This window comes from Bos taurus, chromosome 8, assembly GCF_002263795.3.
Source record: "Bos taurus isolate L1 Dominette 01449 registration number 42190680 breed Hereford chromosome 8, ARS-UCD2.0, whole genome shotgun sequence".
Taxonomy (NCBI): Eukaryota; Metazoa; Chordata; class Mammalia; order Artiodactyla; family Bovidae; genus Bos; species Bos taurus.
In genome coordinates, this window is record NC_037335.1 from 8,161,215 (window position 1) to 8,179,178 (window position 17,964).

Consider the following 17,964-nt stretch of genomic DNA (forward strand, 5'->3'; position numbering starts at 1 on the left):
ATGTATAATTTTTATCTTTATTTAAACTTGACTTGAGACATCTGATTTAAGGAGGACTCCAAATGACCAAAATATTCAAGTGAAGGTGAAAGTCGCTCAGTCATGTTTGACTCTTTGCGACCCCATGGGCTATACAGTCCTTGGAATTCTCCAGGTCAGAATACTGGAGTGGGAAGCCTTTCCCTTCTCCAGGGGATATTCCCAACCCAGGGATTGAACCCAGGTCTCCCGCATTGCAGGCGGATTCTTTACCAGCTGAGCCACAAAGGAAGCCCAATAATAACTGCATAATATCTGCATGATTTAATATTACCACTACGATTGTATTTTGAATTGATAAGCATCAAAGAATTGATCCTTTTGAATTGTGGTGCTCGAGAAGACTCTTGAGAGTCCCTTGGACAGAAAGGAGATCAAACCAGTCAATTCTAAAGGAAATCAACCCTGAATATTCATTGGAAGGACTGAAGCAGAAGCTGAAGCTCCAATACTTTGGCCGCCTGATGTGAAAAGCCAACTCACTGGAAAAGACCCTGATGCTAGGAACGATTGAAGGCAAAAAAGGGGACGACAGAGGATGAGATGGTTGGATGGCATCACTGACTCAGTGAACATGAGTTTGAGGAAACTCTGGGAGATAGTGAAGGATGGAGAAGCCTGCTGTGCTACAGTCCAAGGGGTCGTAAAGAGTCAGACATGACTGAGCGACTGAACAAAAACAACCAGTTTTACAGGTAAATTGGATACAAATCCATCTTTCAGGCTGACTACTGTAATGTTAACCCAGTTATAAAAGAAGAATCAAAGGTGGAGAGATGGCATAGGGAGAAAAAGTGGAAGAGGCTGGTATCTGGCAAGATCCTTGGAAAACTCACCTATTACAAAAACAGCAATCTACCTAAGCATCTACTAGCATTAATGGTACAAAGTGGACAGGTGTCACCAAAGGCCACCAGCTGGCCATGATGTCATTAGTAACGTGTGGTCCAATTCTACCGTCACCGACAACAAAATGGCCAGATGCTGCCTGAAGCCCTTGACATTTGTCATGTCAAAATATTCAGAACAACCCTCTGTGGTAAGTACCAATATTATCTCCATTTCAGAAACGAGAAAACTGAGGAACAGAGAGGCTCAGTACCTTGCCTAGGTCACACAGCTGTCAAGCAGCAGGGGGAGTTGCCCCATCTTTCCAGGCTGCTGCCCTGCAAGAACGCACAGCGTCCACGTTGCCAACAAGCCCCTTCCAAGTTCGCAGACTTGGCTGTCCTCTCCAGATGGTGTGGAGCAAGGGGGGATCCCACTGGAGAGTGTCCTACAGGTGCCTGTGAACTTGGTGACACCCAGGGCCCACTGCAGCAGCTTGGGAAGCCGGGGACCCAGAGGCAAGGACCCAGGAGGCCTGCAGGCCCCAGTGGCCAGGGACCCTCTGCCCCAGCTCCCTTGCTACCACAGATCATACACACTCACATCCTCTGGAGTCAGGAATCTCCGCACTGAGTCCTTTCAGCAACATCTCTGCTTGAATGCTCCCCATGACGGGAAACTCACTACCTCCTGAGACAGTCTCTCCATCTCTGGATGGCTCCTGCTGTTTGAAATGTCTCCCACATGGTGAATCAATAACCATCTCCCTGTAGCTCCCTCCCACTCTTTGGAATGATCATGGTTCTCCTGCTGCTGCTGCTGCTAAATCACTTCAGTCGTGTCCGACTCTGTGCGACCCCATAGACAGCAACCACCAGGCTCCCCCGTCCCTGGGATTCTCCAGGCAAGAACACTGGAGTGGATTGCCATTTCCTTCTCCAATGCATGAAAGTGAAAAGTGAAAGGGAAGTCACTCAGTCGTACCCGACTCTTAGCGACCCCATGGACTGGAGCCTACCAGGCTCCTCTGTCCATGGGATTTTCCAGGCAAGAGTACTGGAGTGGGGTGCCATTGCCTTCTCCTATATCCCTTCAAATGCTGGGGTTCACATAGCCTACATCTTCCCCAGGATGAAATGTCCCCAGTATCCCCCAAGCATCGTGATCTCCAGCGCCTCCTCACCCTGGACCTTTGCCCCAATCAGAACTCCAGCCCCACTGAAACAAGTTCTGACATGACTGGACACTTGCAGGCTGGTCTGACTGGGGTCTGCCCTGACATCAGCAACCCAGGGTGACAATGTGCTTTGACCAGAAGAGTCCCACCTGGAAAGGGCTTCTTGGGTCACCGAGTGGCCTCCAAAGGCTTCCTGCTGCTGTAGAAACCAGTGGTGTCCAGACCAGCCCCTGGGCGCTTGGAGACTATCTGGAGCCGCAGGGGCCAGGAGTGGGGGTGGGGTCGGCGGGCGGGATACCCTGGGCTCTGAACCCCCACCCTCCATGTACCTAGAACACAGCTGCTTCAGCCTGTTTTATAAACGGGGCTTCTGCATTTTGTAAACGCATTTGAAGCACCACGGCTCAAGAATGTCTAAAACTGCTGATGCCGGTTAGCCTCTTGGGCACGTGCTGTCTCCCTCATCACGTGTGTGCAAACGCCGCGGCTCAGGCCAGCGCCAAGATAAGGGGACTTTTCCCTGGACTGGGAGACCCAGGCCCCCTGCTCTGCCGCTCCAGGGACACTAGAGACCCAGCTCTGCTCTGCGCACATGAAGGCCGCGCAAGTGCACACATGACGGCGGCGGTACGGGCGCGCACACGGGGGCGCAAAGATGCTGCGCCGGGGACTTGGGGATCCGGATGGGCGACGCCCCTTGAGTGTGCGCGGAGGGTGGCCCCCAGCCCCGGGGTGGGGGTGGGGGGACTCACAGGGCAGCGTCTCGGCGCGGCTCTTCTGGATCATTATGCAGAGCTGTAGCACCAGTTGGGGGGCGCTTTCCAGGAAGGTCTCCAGGAGGCGCAGCATGTTAACGTCTGCATATTCGTACATCATAGCCCAGTAGAAGCGTCGCTGGTGTTCCTTCTGCCGCTGGCTCTGAATCCCCAGGTACATGGTGCGGATATACCTGCGAGAGACGGGACAGAACACAGAGAGAGGCTTGGGTTGGGGTGGGGGTTCTGGAAGGGCCAGGCCCTCCCGGGCAAACCAGCCGCCCCTCCTTGGTTCTGAGGTCTTCCAAGTGCTTGGACCAGCTCTAGGGGTTCTCCCAGCCCACGAATGAGGTACTGAGGCTTCAGGGTGGGGTCGGGTGGGGTCAGGCCAGGGAAGGGGGCCTGGGCAAGTTGTCTCCTTCCCCACCTCGGTTTGCTCATCTATAAAGTGAGAAATGGAAGAGTGGGACCCAGTGACCTTGCTGCCAAGGAAGTATCACAGGTGAGCTCAGGGGGCAGGTGGGCTCGGTCAAGTTCAGGGTCCCAGGGGGAAATTTTCAGCAGGGTTTTCACCTCTCTGGAGGAGGAAGAAAAGGAATTAGCATTTATGAAATTCCTACTGGGGATCACTGGTGGGCTGCCTGGTGTGGCCTGGGTCCCGGGTGACAGGCTGAAGTATACCCATGTGGGACAGGCAGGCAGGGCTCACAGGCACAGGCTCCAGAGGTGGATGCGGGAGCCACCAGGAGCTGGCCGAGGCTGTTTGACCCCAAAACTCATGTGTGCCCCGCTCCACGCTAGGGGGAGCCTACAGTGGCGCCTCCGTCGAGGTGTGGCCCAGGACTCAGCCACACAAACACATGGACCCCACTCCCTCTAGGAGGGACATAGGGCCAAGGAAGCGTGGGTTCTGTCATCTGCTAATTGAGGGGACCTGGACTCATCACCCCAACTCTGTGTCTGTGTTACTCTTCTTTAACATAAGAGAGTTCCAGCGTTGTGAGGCTGACGGGGAGCTTGGGGAGATAATCCAGCTGCTGGCTGTGGATCCAGGCCCACAGAAGAAAGCCCCCATGCCCGCTGCAGTTCTCCCTAAACTGTAGACGCTTTCTCCAAGCCACAACAAGGGGAGGATGGACGATATCATCTAAGCCAGACTTGGGAAGATGCCCTGGAGAAGGAAATGGCAACCCACTCCAGTATTCTTGCCTGGGAAATCCCATGGACAGAGGAGCCTGGCGGGCTACAGGCCATAGGGTCGCCAAGAGTCGGACACAACTGAAGCAACTTAGCACACACAGAAGCCAGACTCAGCCAGTGGCCTCTGGGGCCAAGCCCAGCCCAGAGGAGCTGGCAGCGCCAGGACCAAAGCAAGGTTCAGAAAGCACAGTGGGCCCAGTTAGGATCAATCGGGGTCATGCAGCATCAATCGGGGTCACAGACAACAGGACAGAATGACACATGCATCCCTGGCCATCCCCTGGGAATGTGTCTTCTAAACCACCAAGCCAGAATCACAGAGGTTGAGAGAGTGGCTGGCCCCCTAAATGGTCCCTGCTGTCCCCAGGCACCCCATCAGGGGCCCACTTGGGGGTCTGTCTCTATCGCCACTGCAGCCTGGTCTCCGCCATCACCCCTCTCTCTTGGATCAGAGCAGAAGCCTCCTAACTGGCCTCCCAGGGCCCACTCTTGCCCCCAGAACAACCCACTCTCTGCCCAGCAGCCAAGGCATTTTGTCAAAATCACAGACGGCCCTCCCTGACTTCCCATCATGCTCAGAAGAAAACCCATCCCTCGGCTCCTGGGCCTTGCCGGTCCCCCAGCCCCGTCACTGGTTCTCGCCCCAACTTTCTCGTGTCTTGTCTGTCTCTCATGGACACGTGAGCTTGCCTCTGTTCACACCCTCCCTGGGGGAGGGGGAGCTGTGGAAGAAGGAAGACTCCTGTCCCCCAGGGCTGAGGCCCCCTCCAGGACAGCACTGTCACAGCACTGCAAAGGCAGCCTGCTTCCCCAGGTACACCGACTTTCTAAGAGGCTCCCAGAGAAGGGCTCTGTACTCCCCTCCTTGAAGCAACGGGAAAGGTGAGCATTGCCCAGGAAACTCACGTGGATTTTACAGCAGCCCGTGCTTTAGAAGCAGAGGTAAGAAAGCCTACATTTGCAAAATAATACAAAACTACAGTGATGCTCCTATGTAAGTCCAAACTGGTGGGCCTCCTACCTATGGAAAAGACCTCGAAGAAGACCCATCGGGAGGGGGCTGAGAGGGACGCCTTATTTCCTGCATATACACTCCCTGGGGTGAGCGGAGAACAACCCCGCAGGAAACTGTGGGGAGGGAGGCGCTGGTACAGGAATGGTGTCAGGCTGGAGTGAACAGTGCGTGGCTGCCAGCCCCACCAGGCACCACTGCGGGCCAGGCATCTCCCGAAGGGCCTGTCACACCCTGCGGGGCAGCTCTGGTTACCATCACTTAACACCTGGCGAAACAGAAGCTCTGAAGCAAAGCAAGGCATCGAATCCTTGTCTGCTCCAGGTTCTGTCGCTTACTGGCTGCGCCGCTTCCCACGAGTCACTGCCTCCCTCTTGGCCTCTGTCTGTAAGTTCCCAAAATCATGGGACCAGGGGAGAGGCAAAGGGAAGGAGGGGGATGCCTGGGGGTTGCTTGTTGAACCTGACCTGGAAAGCTATGGGGCCACTGAGAGAAAGGGGCAGAGACTGAGAGACACAAGAGATGGCAACAGAGAGAGATGGAGACAGGTGGAGAGACAGGGAGAAAGAAACAGACCCGTACACAGAGGGAAGGGAGACGGACAAAGAGCTCTGGAGGAGACTGAAAGACAAAGGGACAAAGGAGAGGGAAGCTATGTCAGAACTGAGGGCCTGAAGGAGACCGACTAGACGAGGTGACCGTAGCAGCAGGCTGGGCAGGGGAGGCCGCTCTAAGGACGTGTGGTCCCAAGTAGTTGGAAGGGGCTGGGGAGCCGGACTCCAGAACCCCGGGCAGAGGGGACGGTCAGATCAGGTCGGATGGTGGCCTGGGGAGACAGAGCAGGAGGGGTCGAGGGTGCCCTGGTGAAGGAGCTGAAGCAGGGCTTCGAGTCCAGAGGCTCCGCACGGGCACCCAGAATAGCCACGTGGCCGGGAGAGCCCTGGTGCCATGGGTCTCCCAGGTTGGATATGGTCTCTCTGCTCCTAAACTCCTCTCTACTCAGATGTGGCAGCTGCAGGGCACAGTGCTGGGGGCCACAGACTCCCTCAGGGGCAGACCACAAAGCTCTACTTTCTCAGGTCTACTCTCTCAGACCACAGCCTCTGCCTCCCCCAGCCTCACAAGCGGGCCCAATGGGGGAATGATTATGTCTCATAACCCAAGCCTATCTATGCATTCAGGTCCCCAGGCGAGGTAACACCAACACTCAGGTTCACCCAGGTCAGCCTCGCCAGGGCAAAGGGAGCTCTTGGTCTGCCATTCCACGCCCCTTTTCCCCAAGCCACTAGCCCCTCTGTTCAGCATGGCCAGCGAAATGGAAGACAACGAGCCCAGAACACGTTGCTTCAACCATAACATCTGCCAGAGAAACCAAGCTTGCCTCTATGGTAACATCCAAGATATGGGAAGAGATGAAGGTAGGAGCGGGCAGAACCGGAGCCACTCCCCACCCATAAGCAGACAGATGCTTGAAGCCCAGTGTACACTGGGATCAAGTCTGAGACCAAAACTGGTTATCATGCCTCCTGGGACACCAGCTCACATAGCCTGCCACCTGGAGTAGGAGCTACATCAGAGTCCAGTTCAAAAATCCCAGTCAAGGGTCTTCCACCCAATTCTCTGGCTCCTGCACCCTCCTCTTCTGTCCTCAAGTCCCGGGGTCCCTGGTAGACCTTATAGAATCCAGAGTGGGGTCTTGATGACCTCTGCGGAAGCCCAGCCAGCAGCCTCTTCTTGCTAAGCTGTCACCCCTGTGCAAAGACAGCCATGGCCCATGGCCACTAGGTGGCGCCAGACCCTAAGCCACGCAGGAAGGCTGCTCCTTCGCGCCGTGATCTCATTCCCAGCCGGCGGCCTCCCAAGGCCTGCACCTTTCAATGTGGCAGCATCGGGGTGCAAGGGGGCATCTGGCCAGGCCGAGGGGCAGTCCCAGATGTGCCATGTCCCCACGAGAAAGCATCTGCAGGAGACACAAGGTGGGCTGCTGCTCCCTCGCCTTCTCCCTCTCCTTGGCAGGTTCCAGAAATCTCACCTCCCCTAGAAAGGTGGTTTGGGAGGAAAAACATCCAACTCTCCTCCTCCTGACTGGCTTCCACCTGGATTCTGTGTCACCTGCTGTCACACTATTTCTCTCCTAAGAACATTGGATCATGAAAGGCACGGATCTAAAGGCAGGCAGGCAGCTGTCCTGTGGAGTGAGGACTCAGGAAACCTGTGTCTGGTGTGAGGTCTGCAGGGCTGCTCGACCTTGGGCAGTTCACCCATCTCAGAGGGGCAGGCCGAAGGATCGCTAAGCCGAAGGATCCTTTTATTAACTCCATCTTTCTCTGGCCGAGCCTCTTGACAAGTAACACCCAGTGTTTGTGTGGCCCTCATATGTGCCTGGCACTGCTGTGAGCATTTTGTATTTATTAACTTAATCCTTGCAACAGATAAATAAGGTGGATGCAATATTACCCCCTCTTTAACAGATGGCGAACTGAAGTGCCAGGGTTACGAAATGTGCTTCGGTTTACCCAGCTCAGTAAGGGGTTGAGGAGGGCCGTAAGCCCAGAAGTCTGCTCTGGGGCCAGTGCTCGGAGTTCCCACCCACACAGCTCTATGAGGTAGACCAGTTGTCTCCTTCCTTCTGCCCTTAGTGCAACTTGCTTGCTTTTACTACAGGGGAAAATCATGGTTTGCCCCTAACACCTGGGTTCTTTTTCAGTTCTGTTCCTGGCTGTGTTGCCTTGGGGAACATCTCCTACCCTCATGGAGCCTCAGTGTTCTCATCTATGCAGTGCTTGGCCCAGAGGAGGACCCTAGGACATGGTGAACGAATGGATGCATGTTATCGTGGTCCCCTTAGAGGGCCTCAGGGGACTCAGATGAGGCAATGCCTGTGAGAACAGACGGGAGACCAGAGGCCAAGGATGGCACCTATTACTGACCCCCACAGAGGGTTCTCCTGTCTTCCCTTCAGTCTATTCTCCTTATTCCCCTTCCAAAGCTATCTCCTCCCCTTACTTCATAAACCACAGAACTGTTTAAAGTTCCTTATGCCTCCAGGAGAACTCTCTAGTTCTCTGAGCACATTTTCACCTCTTACAGCACACTCTGAAGGAGACATATTTGTCATCTTTTCCTCTTTGGTTCATCAGAGACTCAGAGAGGCTGAGTGATTTCCCCAAAGTCACACAGCAAGTCAGGACTGAGGTACATCAGAGGTCTTGGCCAACTTATGTTGCTGCACTGGCAGTTAGTTAAGGGAAGCTGGAAGCGAGAGGCTGAATAATTTCACCTGTCTGGACCTACAGTGCCCTGCTGTTTCTTATGACACATTGTAAAGTCTCTATTGTGGACAGAAACTCACCCTCAAAGTCCCAGACAGGGCGAAACCTAGGTTTGGGGGCACCTGAAGCTTTGGAAATCTCTAATAGAAAAACAAAGTCTACGAAACACTGGAAGTAGAAATACTGACAGCATCAATTCTATACACTTTTTTCCCAGAAAAATAAAAGAGGAGAGAACACTTCTGTGTTCACTTTATGAGGTCAGCATTACTCTATCAAAGTCAGACACATACCACACAAGAAAATAAAACTACAGACAATATCTCTTATGAAAGTGAAAGTGTTAATCACGCAGTTGTGTCCAGCTCTTTGCAACCCCATGGACTATAGCCTGCCAGGCTCCTCTGTCCATGGAATTCTCCAGGCAAGAACACTGGAGTGGGTAGCCATTCCCTTCTCCAGGGGATCATCCCAATCCAGGGATAGAACCTGGGTCTTGTGCACTGCAGGCAGATTCTTTACTGTCTGAGCCATCAAGGAAGCCCCATCCCTTATAAACACAGATGCAAATACCTTTAACGAAATACTAGCAAATCAAATTCAGTGATATATAGAAAGAATAGTATTTGATATCCAACTGGAGTATATTTGGGGAATGTAAGGCTTATTCTGTATTCAGAAATCAATTACTGCAATTAATGATATTAACAGGTAAAACCACACACTACATTAACTGATGCAGAAAGAAAGCATTTGACAGAATTCAACATCCACTGATGATTTTTTAAAAAAACTCTCAGCAAACCAGAAATAGAAAAGAGCTTTCTTAACCCGACATAGATGAAAGACATCTATAAAAATTAATAGTTAATATCACACTTACTGATATAAAGACTGAAGATCTTAAGATCAGGAACAAGGCAGTAATGTCTACACTCACCACTTCTATTTAACATCATACTAGAAGTCCTGGTCAGTACAATAAGTCAGGGGAAAGAAATAAGATTATACAAACTGCAAGGAAAGGGACTTCCCTGATGGTCCAGCAGTTGAGAATCTGCCTTCCGATGCAGGGGACGCGGTTCGATCCCTGGTCAGGTAACTAAGATTCCACCTGCTGTGAGGCAACTGAGCCCCCAAGCCAGAACTGTGACCTGATGCAGCCAAAAATAATCAATCAATTAAAAAAATTTTTTTTAATTTGCAAGAAAGAAGTAAAATTGTCCCTATTTGTAAATGATATGACTATCTGGATAAAATCCCCAGGAATAAAAACAAAGTTCACAGAACTAATTACCAAGTTTAGCAAAGTCTCCTGATACAGGGAAGACAGAGGAAGGAGCCTGAAGTGCGGCAGTCCGTGGAACTGCAAAGAGTCTCACCCGACTTAGCGACTGAGCAACAACAACGCAATACAAGGTCATCGTATGGAAACTGAACGTATCTCTATAGACTACTAATGCACAATTGGGAATTGAAATAAAAAAAAAACCCACATACCACTTAAACGAGTTCCCTTAGGGGAAGGCAGGACAGGGGAAGGGGATTAAGAGGGACAGACTATGAGGCATTGAATACATGAGTCACAGGGATGAACGCAGAGCACAGGAAATACTGTCAGTACGTCGTAGTAACTTTGTTCAGAGTATAATCTACAAAGACGTCAGATTACTCTGCTGCACCCCTGAAGCTAGTATAATACTGTAAGTGACTTATACATCAATTTAAAAAACTTTTATATTTTTGTACTATTTAAACACAAGCAGCCCATGCCTCTGGGGGCATGTTGACCCTCGTCCTGGGTGGGCGTGGAGCACTGTCTCACAGGCACACACACACCACCACCACCACCACCACCAAGAACGCTCCACACAAACACCACACACTCATGCACGCCGCACTCACAGTGTGGACACACCGCCATGTGTGTACATGCCAACCACGCGTGAAGTTCACGCACCCTCACAGCCGCATGCATGTCCTATGCAGCAAGACACACACGCACACGTCGCCACGCACCGGAACACGCTGCACGAGTTCAGGTCCTCGCGTGTACAGACCCCCGGAGCCCATGATCATATCCTGGTGTCAACAGGCTCCAACCTGGGATCCCTGAGGGGGAGGGTCCCTGCCTGCCCCTGGCGTCACAGCTGACTCAGAGGACGGACGCAGAGGGAAAAAGGCTAAAGCACATCACTTCTGGGGAGAGGTGGGAATCTACCACTTCTCCCACTGGTAGCCGGGAGTCGCCAGAGAGAGGGTGCTGCAGCCACTCGACAAGGAGAGAGGGGATGCAGGGCTGTCATCATGGGAGGAATCCTGCCCCCAAAATCAAGGACAGAGCTGGGCCAGCTGCTACCTCCACACACCCTTGAGCTCACTGATATCCGAACTTGTGCAGCCCTGGCCCTGATCACACCTGTCCTGCTTCACCTCCACCTGAGCCTGGCAGATGGGGAAGCCTGGCTTATGGTCGTGGTGAAGGCGTTGAGAACTGTCATGATGATGCCTGATCTGCACTCCCGTTGGGTCCCTCCTTCTAGGTGGAGGGGCTCCTTCCCGTGTGTCCTCTGCATCGCTGACTGCATCCCAGGGGCCCAGGGCCAGATGGCTGTGCCCCAAAGCAAGGTGAGGCGGTTTCAGGGTTCTGGGCTGCGTGGCGCTTGTGCAGGAACCTTGCTGGTCTGGGGTCTGTCACCTGCTGAGGATGGAAGCTGACCTGGGTCCCCAGGCGTTAATGGGGGCTCCAGGGCTGCGATGCCAAAAAGGGGGTGCTCCCACCTGGGATACTGACTCTATGCCCAGGTGAGAACCCCTGAGAGTCTTCCCTGGGGCCCCAGGTCAGTATGGAGAAAAGTCCTTCAAGCTCTTCTAGGCCATCACAGATCTTGGGGGCACCCAAGCTGTGGCAGACAGGATCGGGGTTCAGCCTGCCTGCCTAACCTCTACCAGATACCGATACTCCCATTTTTACAGATGAGGAAAATCAAGGCTAGCCTGGATCCAGTATCCCAGGGGGCTCCCTAGTGGCTGTGCAGTGAGGTATCCAACCTCCTGCCTCTGCCCCACCCCTGCTGGCGCTCCCCGCCCCTGGCCACACCTGCTGGCCTCCAGTCCCAGGCCTTCCTGGCATGTGCTTGTCTCAGTGTCTTGGCTTCTGCTGTCCCCATCATCCTCAAAGGGCCCAGTTCTCCCCATGTGTCTCTCTCCATGCCCAGGTCACAGCATTTCCCTTCCCCACTCCTGTTACACTGGGTCCTCAGTACAGTAATAACTCCTATTTGTGGGGTTCTCCCTACATAATAGGCACAGTGGGAACCTTCTACACATATTACGTCATTTAACCTGACAACGTCACGATCGTCAGCAGATGAAGAAACTGAAGCGAGAGGAAGTCCCGGGACGCGACTGCCAGTCTCATCCAAGACCTAGACTCCAGAGGCGGTGCTTCTAACCCAGAGACGCTACGTTCTTCTATTCCTTATCATGTCCCCCTTTCCTCTCCTCCCACTTCACTTTCAATTCTATGAATCAGGTCATCTATCAGCCCCGTTTTATAGAATCAGAAAACTGAGGCTCAGAGGCGTTACACCGCACACCACGTTGGAAAGTCAGATTTCAGCCTTGATTTGATTGGCTGTGCCACACGCCTGGTCTCTACCCCTAGAGTTCCCTCCCTGCTCACAGCCCATCTGTACTGGAGTCACATACTCAGAGGCCTCTCCAGCTAGATCTTAACCCCCGGGTTAAGCTGCTGTACAGCCACTGCCCCTACCCCACCATGGTAAGCATCCACGCAGAGGGTGCTATGGTGCATTTATCCCCGGCTCTGGTGGTCTCGTTTGACCAAGAGATGCCTGCAACACCACCTTCAAATACATAACATACATGTTCCCCAAGGCAGATGGCCAGAGAGGGTGTGAGGAGCACAATTAAAGCAGGAATGACCTGGGTTGGAGAAAAGAGAGAACCTACCAACCAGCCTGGCAGAACACTACTACGACGAGGCAGGATTTCTGCCCTCTCTGGACAGTTTGAGAGAGAAGCGAAGCTCGGGGGCTGTGAGGGGTCAGAGGCCCACAGCTCACAGAGCAGAGGGGCTGAAGCCATCTTTCCAGTGTATCACAGGCATGGCGCGGTGCACCCAGGGCCCACCTGGGCATATACCCGTGGGTGTCCACACAGAAGTCCTAGCTGAGAACCCCCTCACACTGCCCAAACGCCGATGTGGGTGGCTCACGGGGCCCCTAAGCCGGCATACTGGGAAGAGTGTGCCAACACAGCCCGGCTGAGGGCTCTGGGTCCTCTCTGAGTGTGAGAATGGATTCTGGAAGCTTCCACTGCCTGGCTGGCCTGGAAGGCCCCTCCCCTACCCTCCCCCAACTCCGGCTGAGACGTCTTCAGCTCCCAGGAAAAGGTGGAGGGGCCAGATGCCGGCTCAGCCCCGGAGAGCAGCGCATCAAATCGGAGCTATTTTTAGCCCTTCTCTCCAGCGTCTAACATCGGCTGAGCAGTGGTGGCCGGCTTGGGGCATGCGTTTGAGAGAGCACATCTTAGCGGGGTCCCAGGGAGATGACGGGGAAAGTGCCCCAAAGCTTCAGGGAAGGGAGGTGGCTGTACTGGGTGCCACCTGGTCGTCTTCCTGGGTCTCAGGTCCTGGTGGCAAGGTGGGCTTAGCATCCCTCAGAGCATGGGTGTGAAGCGCCCCACCAGCCTCAATTCCCCACTGGCACAGGGGGGCCCAAGCGATTGCTTCTTCTCTGAGACTCTGCAAGACAGCGGATTTAAAAAATCAAAACTCCTTTGCAAACGTACATGTTGGAGGAACGCTGTTTCTCATCAGCTCCCAGAAGGACAGAGAGCCAAGTTTTGAGGTGTCGGTGGGTTTCTCTCTGCACACCTGGTGCATGGCACACTGCTGGACGCCTGGTGGACATTCTGTGTTTGTCTCATGAATGAGTGAACCAACTGGTCAGCCTGCTAGTCAAATCCTTGCGCCCTGGGAAGTGTAGAGCGCAACAGGTATAAGGAAAACCCCTCTTTTCTCCAAGCTCTGTATCAGCTCGGAGTGTCCACAGGGGGCGTCCGGGAGCTAGAGCCCGGAGTGGAAGCTGGAGCCCTCTTCCCTGCTCTTTTCTGGCCTCCCCATCTGCCCCCAGCTCGTCCTCAAGCCTCACTCTCTGGCTTGCTAAGTCCCCAGTCCTGAATGAACAAGGGACTGCCTTTCTCTCTTAACCAAGTGAGCAAGCCCGTCGCTGGCCCCACCCAGCCTTGTGAGTCTCTGTGGGTCTCTGCTGGGAGCTGGAACCGCTGCTGTGTCCACCGTGGAAAGGCCGCTTCACCTTCATCCAGATGAGAACTGAAGACTCTGACGATGGCGCTCCAGCGCTTGCTTTGCCTGCCTCTTGCTGGAACGGATTTACTGGTCTGCACCCGAGCACTATGGGAGGAGGTTGGCCCTGCCCAGCGAAGGCCACGTTCAGAGTGCCTCACCACCTCAGCAGGGATCCACTGGCCCAAAGTAAAGTCACATGCACTCTGGTATGAGCTCTGAATCATGTGACCAACATATAAGCACAAGCCTGCCCAGGGCAACGGTGCTGAGGATCCCTGGGCCTGGGTAGGAGGACACGCCTGTGCCTTTGTCGTAAGCCTCTGGTGCAGGGTGTGGCCAGCACATCCCGGTGTCCCTTTTCTACCCCAGAGTGGTGGTGTTGTTCAGTTGCTCAGTTGTGTCCGACTTTGTGACCTCACGGACTGCAGCCCGCCAGGCTTCTCTGTCCTTCACCATTTCCCAGAGTTTACTCAAACTCAGGTCCATTGAGTCTATGATGCCATCTAACCATCTTGTCCTCTGTCATCCCCTTCTCCTCCTGCCCTCAATCTTTTTCAACATCAAGGTCTTTCCCAATGAGTCAGCTCTTTGTATCAAGTGGCCAAAGTATTGGAGCTTCAGCATCAGTCCTTCCAATGAATATTCAGGGTTAACTTCCTTTAGGATTGACTGGTTTGATTTCCTTGCAGTCCAAGACTCTCAAGAGTCTTCTCCAGCACCACAGTTCGAAAGCATCAGTTCTTCAGTGCTCAGCCTTCTTTATAGTCCAACTCTGATCCGTACATGACTACTGGAAAAACCGTAGCTTTGATCATATAACTTCTTTCCAAATCTCCACATCTAAGTGGACAGCCGAGCAGACACCCTTTGTGGGAGGGTGATAATCGTGGTGATGGCAGCAGTGACTTGGATGAAGCCGCTGAGCCGGGGCAACCACTCAGGTGTGTGGGTGGGGGGGAGCCGGCTGCTTCCGCCTGGGCTGGAGGAGGGGTGGGGTGAGAAGCGGCATCTGACCTGGAGCTCACTCAGATCACCTGCCAGGGAGGCGTTTCTGAGGTCACTGCTCCCCCAACCCCTCCATTTTCTGGCAGCAGCTCTACTTCTCAGGCCCACGCCAGATGGGGTTTAAGAATAATAATGAACAATACAATGACTCTACAGTGTCTCTCGCCATGCGGGTACACTTTTTGACCCCTCTGACACACCTGACTTCCTCATTGCCTTCTTAAGGTTCCAGCAAGGTGGTCTGGACTCTCCCCTGAAGTCAGGGCGGAAAGCAGGGCTCCCCCGGCAGCACAGGGCACAGGCTGTATGAGTAGGAGACAACCCCGGGCCCTGCCTCTTCCCTGTGGCTCTGACCTCTTGCTCTCATGGCCAGGAAGGTACATCATTCATGGAACAGTTAGTTACCCGAGAGGAGTGCCGGAGGCCTCCCACATGCCGGACACAGAGCCAGGCACAGTCCAGGCCCGAAGGAGCTCCTGTTCAGCAGGGAGAGGAAAGGGCACTTAGTCAAGGGCCAAAGGCTTCGGACTGCATGGTCCCCCAGAGCAGGAGGGGCTCTGGGTAAAGAAGAGGACGTTACCAACACAATGGGGGAAGTGAGGAAGGTTCCAGGAGGAGGTGAAGTCTGGGCAGAATCTCAGATACTCAAGAGACCAATTCTACAGGCCATAAGCCCCTTTCCCAATCCCGTCTGCCTTGACCCAGCGGGCGTGGGGCCAAGCTTATGGCTTCTTCATCGTGGCCCTCTCCTGAATCTTTCTGATGAGAGATAACCCATGGGGCTGAAACTGGGAGCTTTCTGAGGTCAGGAGCTGGGTCATCCTCACCTTTCCTTCCTCCCTAGCCCAGGAAAGAATGGATAGATGGATGGGTGGACTGACGGTCGGAGGATGAAGAGGGAGTGGCTGGGACCAGAGAAGGTCCACATCAAGAGGGAGGGGCAGTTTTTGAGCAGGGGAGGGTGGGATTCTGCCTCCTCCAGCAGGTGGGCTAGGTCTGGCTGGTAGGTAGTGTGAGGGTTCCACTTTATTCTCATTCACTATTCTTTCTGCCTCCTAGTGGCTCAGACAGTAAAGCATCTGCCTATAATGCATCTGCTTTCTAACATGTATTGAGTGGAGATCTATGTCAGATGCAGATCTGAGTGCGCTGTGTGTATTAGCTCACTTAATGTGACCTGTGGGGTAGGGTCTATCATAGTCCCATTTTACAGATGAAGAAACCGAGGCAGAAACTGACTTTTACCCACTAAATTCCTGCACAGCAGCACAGGCTGGTCTCGGGGGTTTCCAAGACCACCTTCCAAGATCAGACGACTTGGTTCCCAGCTCCTCGTAGCCCCTGCAGTCATGCTCCTCATAATCATCCTGGAATACTGTCACCCTGCTTACAGAGTAGTCACTCCCAGAAATGTCTGCTTAAGACTCAGTTAGGGGCTAAATTGTGTTCCCTCAAAACCCATATGGGTGAGGGCCTAACCCCTCAGACTGAGTATCCTTGCAGATGGGACCTTTAAAGAGGTAATCGAGGTAAAATGAGGCCGTAATCGTGGGCCCTGACCCAACATGACAGGTATCCTTATAAGAAGAGGGGATGAGGACACAGGTAACACACAGACTGGGGGCGGGGACCACGCGAGGACACAGCAGGAGGCGGCTACCGGGCTGAACTGTGTCCCCCCACCCCGCCCCTAATTCCTATACTGAGGCCCCCACCCCACAGTGACAGCATCTGGAAGTGGGACAGTTAAGTAATTGGCTGAGGTTAAATGAGGTCTCTAACCTGATGGGGCTGGAGACATCTCCCTCTCCCTCTGTGCACACCCAGACCAGAGGGCCATGTGAGGACATGGGGACAAGGCGGCCACTTACAAGCCAGAAAGAGAGGCTTTGGCAGAAACTAACCCCGCCTGCACCTGATCTCAGACTCCTAGCCTCTAGAACGGTGAGAAGATACGGTTTTGTTGTTTAAGCCTCCGGTCGGCGGCACTTTGTTAGGAAGTCTTGGCAAACCAGCACAGTCCTGGGCCCGTCCTTGGGGAAGAGGCGTCTCTGTCTGTTCTTTAAGCTGACAGCTGCTGCCTGCTGCCAAGGCCAGGCCTCATGGTCATCAGGCCAGGAAGCAGGTGGGTAGGTGTCCGACTCTTTGCGACCCCGTGGACTGTAGCCTGCCAGGCTCCTCTGTCCATGGGATTCTCCAGGCAAGAATGCTGGAGTGGGTAGCTATTCCCTTCTCCAGGGGATCTGCCTGACCCAGAGATCAAACCCAGGTCTCCTGCACTGCAGGCAGATTCTTTACCGTCTGAGCCACCAGGGGGGCCAGTTTGGGTGCAGAGTGTGGGTCAAAGGGCTCTGAACCTGGAGGTTCAAATTCTGGTTCCATTCCTGCTGTTACACAGTCATTCCTTTGACTTCAGCCAAAAGAGGTAACACATTCTATCTCATTTTGCAAGAATAACAGAAAGTTAGAAGTGGAAATGGGCAGGAATCCAACCAGTTCCTTTACAGATGAAGAAAACTGAGGCTCCAGAGAGGGCCACCCCAGGTCTCCTGACTTCCAGCTTGTGGTTCAGCACTGTCTGCTCCCTTTGCTCATGGGGCTCTTCCGGGGTGCTGCAGGGGCAGGGTGAGGGGAAGGGGCAGACAAGAGAGCTGGCACAGCATGACTCACAGTTTGCCTCGAGCTGGAAAGGAAATCAGCCTCCCTTTCCTCAGCAGCCTGAGGCACAGACTCCCCCGTTCACCATCCCACCCCCCCAACCCCCGGCAGCGGTCCTTTACCTGGCTCCATTCCCCAGTACCTTCTGCACCGCCCACCCTGGTGGACGGCGGGGATGGATGCTGGCTGCTTGTCACGCTTCTAGCCCTGCCTTGGTCTGTCTTCACAGACCTGGGGGGCCAGTTCCACCCTTCCAGCAAGGCAGAGCCTGACCCTACTCAGAGGAGACATGCCCCAAGAAGACAGAGAGCTCACCTGAAGGGGGAAGGGACGCTCGGGCACAGCGATGCTCGGACACCACCAGAAGAACACCGAGGTGCAGAGCCAGGTGAGCCCCAGGGGGTGAGGGTCTGCAGCCACGCAGGGGGCTTCCCAGAGAAAGCAGCGGGCACCAAAGGAAGGGGCGGCGGTGGAGCCAGTGACTTCACAGGGGCCTCGGCCAACACTCACAGCAAGGTGGCTGGCTGCCCCTCTGCTCCTCCCATGCCAACCTCCACCCCAGTGCGGTGAGGGATTGAACTAGATTTGGAATTAAACTGCCTTCAGCTTCTCGGGGACAGGTGAGGCCTCTCTTACCCATTCCCATCAGAAGGGAGACCCCCTTCCCTCCAGACGGGCCCCTC

General features: G+C 54.0%; 1 protein-coding gene across 1 annotated transcript in view; it reads right to left on the reverse strand.

Annotated features, from left to right (window-relative positions):
* XKR6 (XK related 6) overlaps positions 1-17,964 on the reverse strand; it is a 265,477-nt gene that overhangs the window by 13,243 nt on the left and 234,270 nt on the right. The window contains 1 exon segment of the mRNA NM_001192331.1: positions 2,797-2,993. Within this exon segment, the coding sequence (NP_001179260.1) occupies positions 2,797-2,993 (197 nt within the window).